Genomic DNA, 13,077 nt, shown 5'->3' with positions numbered 1-13,077 from the left:
TGACGGGGACTGATGCATGATACTTGAGACATACATCCGGTAACGTTGTAAATGTACAGTACAATCTAACTTGACAGGTTTTACCAAAACAAAAAAGACAGAAGGATCATGAAAGTGCCACTGTGTTCTGCGTGAGCAAATATTTTATTTAGGTAACACTTCATACGTTGCAAGGAATATGTGCATCTATTCACTGGATTGCATTTGATCAGCAGTTTGTTAATTCTCATTCTCAGAAAATTAATTTTCCTTTTATAAATATTTATTTAAATTTTTTTCCGTAACAACGGGTGCAGCCATTTGTAAATTTTATGGGTTAGGCTTCCGGTCTCATCTGCATCCATTTATATTTAGCTGTACAAAATAGCTAGTTTTGCTGCTTGACATTGCAAATTGTTGTCTTACCATGTTTCTTTAATGTATTATGTTAATTATGAACACAATGGTTTGTAGTGCAAACAGTTTTACCGGTTTCTGCACGCTGTTATTCTTCTCGTTATTTTGTTTAATGAACCAGAAGTCTCAAGCATAGGCTTACTTCTGCATTGAAGAAAAAGGTGGATACATCTTTTCCTGTTTTCTTTCTCATTTATTCAAAGACGTTGAAAATACAATTCAAAAACCTGATGAAAATATATGGTTTTTACATATATATACCCCAAGTAAAACACTGTCAGGTGTTGTTTATGTGTGCTATTTGTGGTTGAGCTCTGAATCAGCCTATTGTATTTTCTTCTGCAAGAATAAAAGAGGGAAAACACAAATAATTATGACAAATAACTAAACTCTTGACAGTATCTTTAAAGTGCGGATAAAATCTACCGTTTCCATATTTACTCAACCACTAAAATCCCTCAGTGTGTATTCATTTGACCCAGGTCTGCGTGCTTAAAAACACTGAACTCCATTTTTGAAGTCCTTTCATTTCTTTGAACACCTTATTTGTTTCTCTTATATATTTTCTTGGCAAAATTAAGAAAAACAGCATGAGGCAGATTGTTGGCATGAAGCTGGATGAGTTTTTGAAGGCGGCGATAGCTCTCCTCCTCATGTTGATGGTATCGGATAGGCATTTCCAGAGTATCATACAAAGCCTTGACGCGTTCGACACTTTCAGCATCACTACGTCCGTAACACGCCTGAAAGAAAGAGGGTAAATCTGTTCATTTAACCACTGTCTGTTGCTTTCTGGAATTATTTAGTTTTAGAAACAGCCCCACATTTTCTCACCTCAAGTTCTGCTCTCTGTTCAGATGTCATGATGCCCAGTGCGGACACCACCAGCCAGCTGCATTTGTTGTCCTGGATATCCGTGCCGATTTTTCCAGTTACTGCGGGATCACCATAACAATCCAGGTAGTCGTCCTGTCAATGCCAAACATGTTCTAAATGTTTTGGTATATTACAACCAGAGAAGACAGCGTTTGAAGCTTCAAAAGTGTTGCTTTATTAAACTAATACCTGTATCTGAAAGAACTCTCCCATTTCAAGTAAAATAGTTTTAGCATTGTTGTGTTCAGTCTCATTTTCAATCCCTGCCTATAATCAATAAAAAAAAAGATTACAAAAATTATTCTTTACACTTTGTAATAAAAAAAACAAAAACATAATAGATTTGTATGCTAACTCACCATATACATGGCTGCAGCCACAGGGAGATAAAAGGAATAGAATGCAGTCTTGTATTTCACAATGGCTTTGTACCTGAAGCAAATACACTGTAAATCAGTCAAGGACAGTGAATTGGCAAATAATATCTCGTTTTGTCAAATTTCGTGCCATTTAAAGGAAGAACTCCACTTCCAGAACAACAATTCACAAATAATTTACTCACCCCCTTGTCATCCAGGATGTTCATGTCTTTCTGTCTTCAGTTGTAAAGAAATTATGGTTTTTGAGAAAAACATTGCAGGATTTTTCTCCATATAATGGACTTCATTGGTTCCCTGATTTTGAGCTTCCAAAATGTAGTTTAAATGCAGCTTCAAATGGCTCTAAATGATCCCAGCTGAGGAAGAAGGGTCTTATCTAGCGAAACAATCAAATAAATAAAAATAAAAATTTGTATACTTTTTAAGCACAAAAGCTTGTGTAGCACAGGCTCTGGGATGCGCATTCAAGACGCTACGTACTACTGAATCACATCGAAAGGTCACGTGGAACGTAGGCAGAACTACAGACTTAGTGTTTACAAAGCGAACGCGCAAAGACTAAGAAAGTGCAAGTAAGTTTGTAAACGCTGTTTACAAACAAAAGGTACAACGATATCCTCCTCTCAAGCTGTAGGAGAAAATAAGATGGAGTGGAAAGTTCTAATCATTTTACTGACTGTCTTGTTTAGCGAAATGAACAAATCTCCCCCCCTTACAAACAAGACAAAACTATAATGCTATAAGAAACAAAAAAGATTAATTAATTGTTTAACTGGGTCTTTAGTCTATGATTAGCTCACCTTACCTCTTATCTGACAAGTTTTCGAGTTTGAGTTGTTCGTTCATCACGCAACAGCCCCATAAGATGAAGAAACGTACCGAAAAACCTGAAGACTCGAAACAGGTGAACTAATTCCAGTACAGAACCTAATAGGATGTTGCACATGCGTGACTGAACGAATCACTCCCCGAGACGACTCATTCTTCCCGAGTCACATTGAAGATTCATTCAAGATGAAAGAATTGTTCAAGAACGACCCATTACTAATTCATAGCATTGTTATTATTATTTTTAGCAATAGCAAATTATTATTTTTTCGAAAAAAATGACCGATGGTTTCACTAGATAAGACCCTTCTTGTTCAGCTGAGATCATTAAGAGCCCTTTGAAGCTGCATTTAAACTACATTTTGGAAGTTCAAATTCGGGGCACCAATGAAGTCCATTATATGGAGGATAATCCTGAAATGCTTTCCCTTAAAAACCATAATTTCTTTACGACGGAAGACAAAAAGACATGAACATCTTGGATGACAAGAGGCTGAGTACATTATTTGTATATTGTTGTTCTGGAAGTGGACTTCTCCTTTAAGTTGTCTGACCCTTATAGACAACCTCTCACCTCTCCATGGTGAAGCGATCAAGGTCAACTTTATGTGGAGGTGCTGTCATCAGATCTAAAGCCTGACCCAGCTCTGTCTGGAAAGAGGTCTTGAGGAAAAAAAGATTCAGGTTTAAGACAGCCCACATAGGTCAGTATGTATTAAACAATACGCAGTTAATCAAGAAAGATAGAAACTGGATAACAGTCTTGTGTACAAGCTGCCAGTGAGCAAGTTAAAATGTGTGCTAAGTAATGAAGCTTTTGGATGTGTTACCTCCATAAAAAGCTCAAGCAGATGGACATAGTAGGGCTGTCCTCTGCAATGTCTGCGAAGAAGGCGATAGATCGCCCCCTCCAGGAGAAAAGAGTCATTGATAGCATCCAGACCAATACCTTCCTGACAAGTACAAGAAAACGAACATAGATTAGCACAGATATTAATAATCCGCACAACTGATATACCCTAGGATAATATAACACACACACACATACACTACCAGTCAAAAGATTTTCAATGTTTTTTAAAGTAGTCTCTTCTGCTCACCAAACCTGCATTTATTTGATCCAAAGTACAACAAAACAGTAGCATTTTTAAATATTTTACTATTTAAAATAACAGTTTTCTATTTGAATATATTTTTAAATGTATTTTTTATTCCTGTGATTTCAAAGCTGATTTTTTTTGCATCATTACTCCAGTCACATGATCCTACAGAAATCATTCTGATATTCTGATTTGCTGCTCAAAAAACATTTATTATTATTATGCTAAAAAACAGCTGAGTAGAATAATTTCAGATTTCTTTGATGAATAAAAAGTTCAAAAGAACAACATTATCTGAAATAGAAATCTTTTGTAACATAATAAATGTCTTTATCATCACTATATTCCCCCTCATCACTATAATATTTAATTATTTTTTTTAATTATAAAAAAATAATTATACTGACTCCAAGCTTTTGAATGGTATGGTGTATAATGTTACAAAAGCTTTTTATTCCAGATAAATGCTGATCTTTAGATCTTTTTACTCATCAAAGAATCCTAAAAAAAATGTAATCAACCATTTTAAATATTGATAATAAAAATAATAAAAAATGTTTCTTGAACAGCAAATCAGCATAGTAGAATATTTTCTGAAGAATCATGTGACATTAAAGACTGGAGTAATGAAAATTTAAGTTTGATCACAGGAATAAATTACATAAATATATTCAATAGAAAGTAGAAAATATCAATTCACACATCTTGTAATGTAATTTTACAGCTTCATCAACATATAGTTCAAAACATGCATAAATCAATAAATCAATTAGTTACCTTCTTATACCAACAGGGTTGACCCCTTCTTGTCAGGGATGCATCCATAATGTCATCAGCCACCAAGAAAAATGCCTGAAGCTATGGAAAAAAACAGAAAACGTTTTCCACTGCACAATCTTCTCCTTTTTCGTTTGCATTGCAATTGACCTTATAACAGATAAATGACTGACAGCCCAAATAGCCAATCAAATTACTGCACTAAGAAGCCTTTCTGCCATCTTGTCCATCAACCTTTAAGTCTGAATACTAGGTATCCAGAGTGGCTAGTTAATTGAGTTTTGTTCATTCCTTTCCTAAAATCAGCCAGTAATCTTGAATCTTAACTTATTTTGTCTTCTGAGAAACATGTAAATATCTTCTGTAGCTTCTGAAGGGCAGTACTAAATGACAAAAATACGGTATTTTGGCAAAATAAGAAAAATGTCATTCTGTCATTCTGGCTCTTAATGCATCGTTTTTCATTTTAGAGCATCAGTGAGTGTTTGAACATTCCGTAATAGTTGCATGAGTCCATCTTCTGTCCTCAGTGTGAAAAGATGGATCTCAAAATCATACAGTCATTGTTGGAAAGGGTTCAAATACACAAAAATTATGCAAAACCTGAAAAGATTTTTTCTGAACAACAGCAGGCAGTTTAACTGTTCAGGACACACAAGAGACTCATGAACAACTATCGCTAAACAAAACAAAATAAAAAAATCATTCAGGTAACTACACAGTATTAAGAATCAAACGTATGTAATCTTTTGAATGGGGTAATTTTTATAAATTCTATTATTATTTTCTCTTATAAACATATTTTATGTGAAATATCTTATTTGGTCAGTACAAAAAAAAAAAAATAACATGCATTTTGTATGATCCCTCTTATTTTGGTAAAATAATTTTGCAGATTCTGCAAGGTGTATGTAAACTTTTGACATCAACTGTATACTAAATGCAAATTGGCCTCATCCAAGATACTTGTGCATCTGTTGACTTCATCTTATACGCTGTTTATTTTATAATTAAATGTTTATTTCTATTTTTGTACACCACTGAGGAAGCCGACTATGGATTACAGTCATTAGGTATATTAAAGGTATTAATTCCACACACCAGTTCAATGCACCATCCAACCAAAAGGGCTCTGTGAACTTCATCAGGTGGCAGTTCAGAAGGAGAAACCAGCTCCCGTAGCGAACCAATCACAGACAAGCCTCGGTTTCTCTTGCCTCCAGGAGCATTGTACCGAAGCACCTAGAGAAAAATGATACTTATTTCAAAATACAAAAGAAAAGCCAAACTAATAAATAATAAAATTAATTAAAAGGGGCATTGTTTCAGATCTGTTCTAGAGTTTTAAACTGTAAATGCTTTGTATGTCATCTTCAACTATTTGTCTTCATGTAGATTTCATCGCTCCAAACAGGCGGTGCAAGGTTTACTCTACCTCTTTGAGTCTGTTGAGGGCATCAGTGAGAACGGGATCAGTAAAGTCCTGCTCTGTAAGTTCAGACACCAACTTTTCAAACTCCAAATCAAAGAGCTGAGCATCTGATAACATCTTGCCTTTCTGCTGGACACCCTTACTGCACCTGCTGTCACCCTGACATGGCCGAGCACACAAATATAGTGTGATGACAGAGACATAAATCAGAAACAGACAAACATTAGACATACTGCACCACTTGGAAAATACAGAAAATAATATTTTGTCCTAAACTTGAAATATACACTATACATACAGCACATCAAAATCTGAAGCTTAACATAGCAGCATTGGGTTTAATCTATAGTAAAGCCTTTTATAAAGAAGCTAAATATGTGACAAATTCATATTATTCAATATTAGGAAGTAACATGAGGAATATTACTTAGCACAACCCCACATAAGTAATGTAAACAGGGTAAACATGATCGCATAAACTTTGCTAGCTTCGCTAACAGAGCGGCTTTACATAGTATTTGAGATTAGCTGTATCATAATACACTTTGGTCAATTGAGCGTTTATTTTGACTTACCGCTACGAATCTGTCCTTACTCAGACTACTGTCACAAACATTTCTGTGTGCTTTTACCTGCAGTATGAAAAAGTCAAGACGGCCCATAAGATCGAAGGCGTACCAAATATTGTAGTTTTTTTGTACATTTGTATCAGTCTCAGGGCTTCATTTTAAACTCCAAGTACCGAAATGCTTTGCGCATGACCTGTTAAGGCGTGTACGGCAAAAGCTCATATGACATCACGAACGTCTATTGGTTGCAGTAATCGAACGAGGATGGGCTCTAGAGAAATCAGCCAATGAGAAGAGACAATCCACGACGCAAAGGGTGGAGTGAATGCAAGGGAACCTATCAAAATTGGGAAACCTCTTGTAGCATGATGTGCGATAGATTGATAATACACAGTTATTTCTTAGCTATTGGACCGCGAAATGTTAGTTACTGTGCATGGTTGTAATAGCTGTAACAGTTTCTAAACTACGCCTGGACTGTTTTGTAGAAAGAACTGGTTAGCATGTTAAAATGAATATTAATTGAATATATATATATTTTTTTTTGAGTTGCATGTCTTTAGTTAGAAATCATACTTGTGTATAGTTTACTTTGCAGAGGTATAACGTTATCATTTCTTGACCTGCCTCAAAATATTTTTTATATTTAAGTCCATGATCTTTGTCTATTAATTATAATTCCCTCTATTGTGGTTTCATCTTCTGTTGTCAAAATCACAGTGTATCTTCTGGTGTAAACCATGATTAAGATCACTAACTGTGCTAAATTGCATGTGCACTATACACTTACATTAAAGTTAACTGTAAAAATGTTAGTCAACCCTTAACTGAACTGGGGCCAGTATAAATGTAGCCTTTGTGTGCACTAAGAACTAGTTTGAACAACTAAGTTAGCTATAGGGTTATTAATCTTATTATTTGGATTCAACTTGCTGATGTTATTTTGTAAGAAGAGCATATGTATGGTGTGTATTAAGTGCTGGCCTATGACACAATTTTTATACCTTAAAAACACTCCTAAACAACACTAAACATAAAAACACTCAAAAACACTTATTCCATTGTTGTAAATTCTGCTGATATGTTTCTATATAGCCCCAGCTTTAAAAATAGCAGAATTTTCACATTTATTCATTTTAGGTGTTACGTAATATGTTTAAAAGCTTGTATAAATGGGGTGTAATTTTAGTAGAGCTTGATATTATTGTAGAACTGTGATCTTATTTGTTGCAAAGGGGACTTACAGTACTTGATGACTTTCAGAATAACCTGTATATGTATTAATATAGACTAATTTTGATGAACAGAAGTGACAACAAAGTACAACAAAGCAACAAGCAACAGTAGAGCAGTAGTTGTTTATTAGTAGTAGTAGTAGTAGTAGTAAGGAGGCAACATCAGTACATAGAATTTAAATATCAGTATCTTCATTCAAGGAAAAATGTATCATGCAAAGCTAACAGAAATATTTGTGTTTGTTTGCTTAAACTAAATATTAAGGACAAAAGAAAAAAAAAAAAAAACAGATTTATGAAACCAAATATTTCCTGTCATTTCCACTTTCCATAAAGATCCTGCATAATCATACAGAGTATGCTTTTAGGAATCATTTACTAGCTGAACATATACAGGTATGATTATAATTGTAACAATATTAAAATTTAAACACTGAAACAATGTACAGTAAGTACCTTTTCTGACTCATCTTTTAAATTTTTTAAAACATACACTGATTTGGATTAAGAGGATGTTAAAAATCTCATCAGCTGTCTTCTGATAAACACTGCCTTTATCCATATGAGATAATGTTTCTTGTTCAGTTGCTTTGAATTTGCTTCGTTTGCTGCTTAAATAATACATTTTATATAGCTATATACATAATATTCTAATCTAAATTGAGCTGGCATGACATACTACTAAACAGCAAAGCTTAAATCTTAACTATGTAAGTATTTTCTTGTATTTAGCAGCCTTGTAAAATCCATGGGAGATTCTCTCAGTAGTAGGATGATGCTTCTTCTTCACTGAATCCAGTTTGAACAGACTCTTGAATTCTCTTGATTTGTTCTGGAGGAGCAGCAGGCAGAATGGCAAGCAACTCGCGATCAATCCTTTCAAGTCTTTTTGTGCTCTTCCTCTCAAACTCCTCTTTGTTCTTCAGGACAAGCATTAAAATGCCTCTTTGTGCCTCATCACAGCCGTTCTGGAGCTGTTGTCGCTCATGCTCAAAATCTGGTTTATTTTTATCCATGGCCATTAATTTGCCCAGTGAACTGACACGGTCCATCAGGTACTTGTTGGAAACATCTGTGTATGTTCCGGAGATCATATGGACCAGACTAGCAATGTTACAGGCTTGGAAGGCTTGAGTGTAGAGCAGATCTTTTGAGAAGAGCTTTGCATTGTAGGAGAGAGCTTGTGTTTTCTCAGACGTGGTGATAAAGTTTTTGAGAGTTTTGCTCAGGCTGGTTTTCACAATGTTGGAAACCATCTGAAAGAAGTGAACCATCTTCTCCCACTGCTCCTTCACTCTTCCCATGGCATCCATTCCTTTGACCAGCATCTCTATGGTAGTTTTGAAGTCGATCTCTTTCAGTTGACAATTTCTCATAGTGACCAGGACTTCAGTTAGTTCCTTCTGGTTCTTCTCTAGGTTCTCTACACACTTCTCATAGGTCTCTCTTGCCTTGTTCAGCTGAGCTTTGTTCTGCTCTATGGAGAATCTTGCATTCTCCGTGGCCCTCTGAGAAATGCTCATGTTCCCTGATTTGTTTTCTTCTCTATACATCATTGGAGGTGTTGGAGAAATGCCTGGAGAATGTGTGATGTCTTTGCTTTTGCTATCAAGAATATGAGCTGACTCGATCAGATCTAAGACCTCTTTTATTATCTCAGTGCTTTTGTCTTTGTCACATTTGCCATCAGGTGCATATTTTGCCAGCTGGTTGCATATTTCTATGCCATCTTTGCATAGTTTCTGAGCTTGTTTCTTTGCTGGGCAGTCAGGGATTTTCTTTAAATCATCACTGATTCTTTTAAACTGTTTTGCTGTGAAATCCGTGTTTGTGATTTTTTTCTTCTGATCATACAGCTTTCTCCAGTCAATGTCATCATCCTCACTATACACATTCATTTTCTGCTGCATACTCTGGACACAATTTAAAATTTCAGCAGACTTACTATATGCATTTATTTCAGCAACCACATCTCTTACACTTTCCTGATCTTTAATGTGGCTCCAAGTATCAGCTATCTTTGTTGTTGCAGAACACATGTTTCTCACTGGGTGAGTAATAACAGATGTCAGTCCATTAATCAAGCCTGTAACGCTCTGTGTTATACCACCAAAAAAATCCATGCCAACCATTCCCCATCCACTAGGGAGAGAATCCAGAGCTTTCTTGTAGCTCTCCTGAGCCTGATCTAGTTCCTTCTCCATGGCACTCACTGCTTTCTCAGTCCTTTTCTTGGTCTCTAGAGCTGACTGCTCCCTCAGTTTGCTCTCCTCCAGCTTCTTCTTGATTGCTTCCATCTCTTCTCCATAGAAGTGCTCTGCATTCACACATGCTTCCAGCAGCTCTTGGATGATTTGAATGACTTCAGTGAAACGTTTTTCAGTTTGATCTGACAACTTCAAACATTCATCTGCAATGACTCTGATATTTTCCAGCTGATCAGGAAGATGTGCTTTGACAACTTCATCATCACCTTGGAACAGAATCTTCACTGCAGTTTTCATGTAATCTGGAACTTGGGCAGTATGGAGGCGAATCTGATCCATGCTCGTATGGGCCTCATTAAATGCCCACCAACCAGAGTTACACACTTGCATGAGGCAAGCACGAAAGGAATCAGGGTATTTGATGAATTGATAGCCATCTTTAGGGGGATTTTTATTGATAGAGAAATCTGTTGAGGACGAGATGAAAACCAGCTCTCCCAGGATAGCTATGGATAGAGGTGCTGGAGTCAGGTACTCTTCCCAGTTGGCATAGGGCTGCATTATAAGTTTGGTTTCATTCCTCATGTCCTCAGCAGTGGTAAGGCTTTGAGTAGATTTTAAGATTGCTGAATCCATGGCTTTCCTGTTGCTGGGGAAAAAAAGAAACAGACAAATCTCACTATTTTAAAAAAATTACCACTAAATTATCACTATTTTATAAAATTATAAAATCCCCAGAAATGTCCACTTTGATCAGTTTGCTCAAGCATGTTGCCAAATAATGTGTACTTTCAAAACAGGCCCACCAAAAACTGCTGTTTAGTTGCATATGAAATTATCGACAACCACAGACCAACAAACCAATGAGAACATGCAACAATGACAAAATAAAAATGGAAAATATAAAGCAATGTCAATAATAATTAGCCCACAGCCTGTCAATATAAGCGTTCATAGCTTATATGGACAGCATGCCCAGATTTTTTACTTTTCAGTTTGAAGAATTATTCTCCCCTTTGATTGTATTGACACTACCTTTTGTCTGCATCTATGTGAGAGCTCTTTGTCAGTGGATGTGTATCAGTAATGGTGGTGAACCTGGAGCACTTTTTTGTGTGAGAGCAACATGTTAAAAACTGCTCCTGACTAGAAACAAAGATAATACTCATAAAAGTAACATATTTTGAAGTTTGATTCAAAAACATACATGAGTAAAGAGTGTTATAATGGTGGATACGATTCAATGTGCTCTATGGCAAGGCCACACAAACAAATAAATAAATGTAAAGAAATGTTTGTAGATTTAAATGCCTTTTTTAAAAAAAATATTTTAGGTAGGTTTCTATATATTTATTTATTTATTAAGACATTTTAATGACTGTTAAGGGGGAAACATAGAGTAAACACAATCACATTAGATTAGTTGAAATATCTGCAATCATAACATGCAATTAATAAGCAAATAAAAATGTTGACCAGAAATGGTGTCAATGTTTGACAGCAAAACAATGACAGGTTGAAAACTGTCATCTCTACTATAGATCATTGGCACACTTGTAACTTGGCTGGCAAAATGACATGGATTTATTCATTTATTTATTAATTAACAACAAATCAGTGAACTTTAGAATAACACCAGTGCAGAAATATTCACAAAAGGAACTACAGTAGCCCTAAATCCTTTGAATCTGTAGCATCTGAGTAGGCTATTAGTTGAGGCAGGAAAAACAGAAATAAACAAAAAGATCCATGCCTTTCAAAATAGCAAATGTGCTAGGGATGGGCGATACCTCCTATTTTATTTTCGATCCGATACCGATATTTTCAAGCCAAGTATCGCCGATATCAATACCGATACCGATACCTCTAAACTAAACTGATCTTTTAAATTATTAAAAGAATAAAATAAGTAATGATACTTACTTAACATTATATTTAAAAGTCATGTGTTTTAAACATTTCATAAGTGTTTTTTTTTTCTTCTTTTTTTCTTTTATAACACTGTCAGAAATAAAATGTACTAAAATTTTGTATTTTAGCTCTTTACTGGGCAGTAACCTCAAAGGTGCACCTTTCTTTACCCCTAAAAGCCAGGGAGCATACTAGTACCATACAAGTACACACGCATTAAGGGTAGATACGGTACAAAGGTGTACCTTGGAGGGTACTTGATGAAAAACAACCATGGTGTTACAGAAGTACTAAAATGTATAATAATATAATAATAATAATAATAATAATTAGTAGTAGTATTATTAGTATTAGTATTATTAATTATTATTACCATGGTTTTTGCTACAAATATTATGCTTGAAATAATGTTCCTGTAGTGTTAACCATGGTAAAAGGAAGCAAGCCAAAAGAGAGAGTGTTAACCATGGTTTTTTTTTTTTGTTACTGCAGTTTTACTACAAATAGGTTACTGTAGCAAAACTGTGTTTTGTGTGTGTGTGTGTCTGCAGTAAAAACAGCAAGATTGGGAAAATGAACAATTAAAATAACTATTTTCTATTTTAATATATTTTGAAAAATGTCATTTAAAAAGCATCTGTGACCAAAGCTGAATTTTCAACATCATTCCTCCAGTCTTGAGTGTCACATGATCCTTCAGAAATCATTCTAATATATTTTGCTACTCAAGAAACATTTTTTTTTTTTTTTTTTAAATAATGCTTTATTATTTCAATGCCATGAGAAGAATAGGAAGAAACATCATTTCTGATTATTATCAATGTGATCGATTGGTTCTGTCTTACAGCATTTGCGTGTGTTCCGATGAGCAGGAGAAATAGTTCTATCCTACACAATAATTCTTTAATAGTCTGTTGTTCCTCTTAGAGGCTTATTTTATGCACCAAACTTCTTGTTAAATAAATAAAATTAATGGTTAAAAATGCACTTTAGAATATATTTTTATGTGAGGATCGATCCTTTCGATACAACGTCAGTATCGAAAGCATCGATCCGCCCATCCCTAAAATGTGCATTTACAAATCAGTTTTGAGTCTAATCCTTTGCTTTTCTGCTAAATATTTAAACTCTCAAAACTTTAGAACTAAAGGTTATAATCATTATAATCAGTTAAATCAAATTATAGCAAGCAAGGTACACTTCAAATGAACTCATTATGCATTCAAATTCATTATAATTCGTTATAAAATGGCAAAAGAGCAGAAGTAGTTTCCTTACCTTGTTGAAATAGCAGATGTTTTAAGTTCAAGTCCGTTGATGGTCTGATGGAATGGATGAAGCCGTAGATGCTTTTTTATAGTCGCAC

The 13,077-nt window shown here is 35.0% G+C and overlaps 2 protein-coding genes across 3 annotated transcripts; both read right to left on the bottom strand.

Moving 5' to 3' along the window:
• Positions 1 to 568: 568 nt before the first annotated feature.
• Positions 569 to 6,480, bottom strand: fdps (farnesyl diphosphate synthase (farnesyl pyrophosphate synthetase, dimethylallyltranstransferase, geranyltranstransferase)). 2 transcript variants are annotated; one of them, XM_051132358.1, is made up of 10 exons: positions 6,365 to 6,480; positions 5,793 to 5,948; positions 5,459 to 5,599; positions 4,358 to 4,438; positions 3,311 to 3,433; positions 3,055 to 3,143; positions 1,632 to 1,704; positions 1,462 to 1,539; positions 1,231 to 1,365; positions 569 to 1,139 (listed from the first exon to the last, which is right to left on the bottom strand). In XM_051132358.1, the coding sequence occupies exons 1-10, from the start codon at positions 6,449 to 6,451 to the stop codon at positions 939 to 941; spliced, it is 1,164 nt and encodes a 387-aa protein (XP_050988315.1). In that variant the 5' UTR covers positions 6,452 to 6,480; the 3' UTR covers positions 569 to 938. The 2 variants fall into 2 exon arrangements, with proteins under 2 accessions (XP_050988315.1, XP_050988316.1); XM_051132359.1 differs by having other exon boundaries at positions 6,422 to 6,460.
• Positions 6,481 to 7,912: 1,432 nt separating this feature from the next.
• LOC127178012 (uncharacterized) lies at positions 7,913 to 13,022 on the bottom strand. Its single transcript, XM_051130621.1, has 2 exons — positions 12,990 to 13,022; positions 7,913 to 10,449 (listed from the first exon to the last, which is right to left on the bottom strand). The coding sequence occupies exon 2, from the start codon at positions 10,434 to 10,436 to the stop codon at positions 8,355 to 8,357; it is 2,082 nt and encodes a 693-aa protein (XP_050986578.1). The 5' UTR covers positions 10,437 to 10,449; positions 12,990 to 13,022; the 3' UTR covers positions 7,913 to 8,354.
• Positions 13,023 to 13,077: the final 55 nt, after the last annotated feature.

This window comes from Labeo rohita, chromosome 16 (assembly GCF_022985175.1).
Source record: "Labeo rohita strain BAU-BD-2019 chromosome 16, IGBB_LRoh.1.0, whole genome shotgun sequence".
In the NCBI taxonomy this organism is placed as follows: Eukaryota; Metazoa; Chordata; class Actinopteri; order Cypriniformes; family Cyprinidae; genus Labeo; species Labeo rohita.
This window is presented reverse-complemented; position numbering and strand designations above follow the sequence as displayed.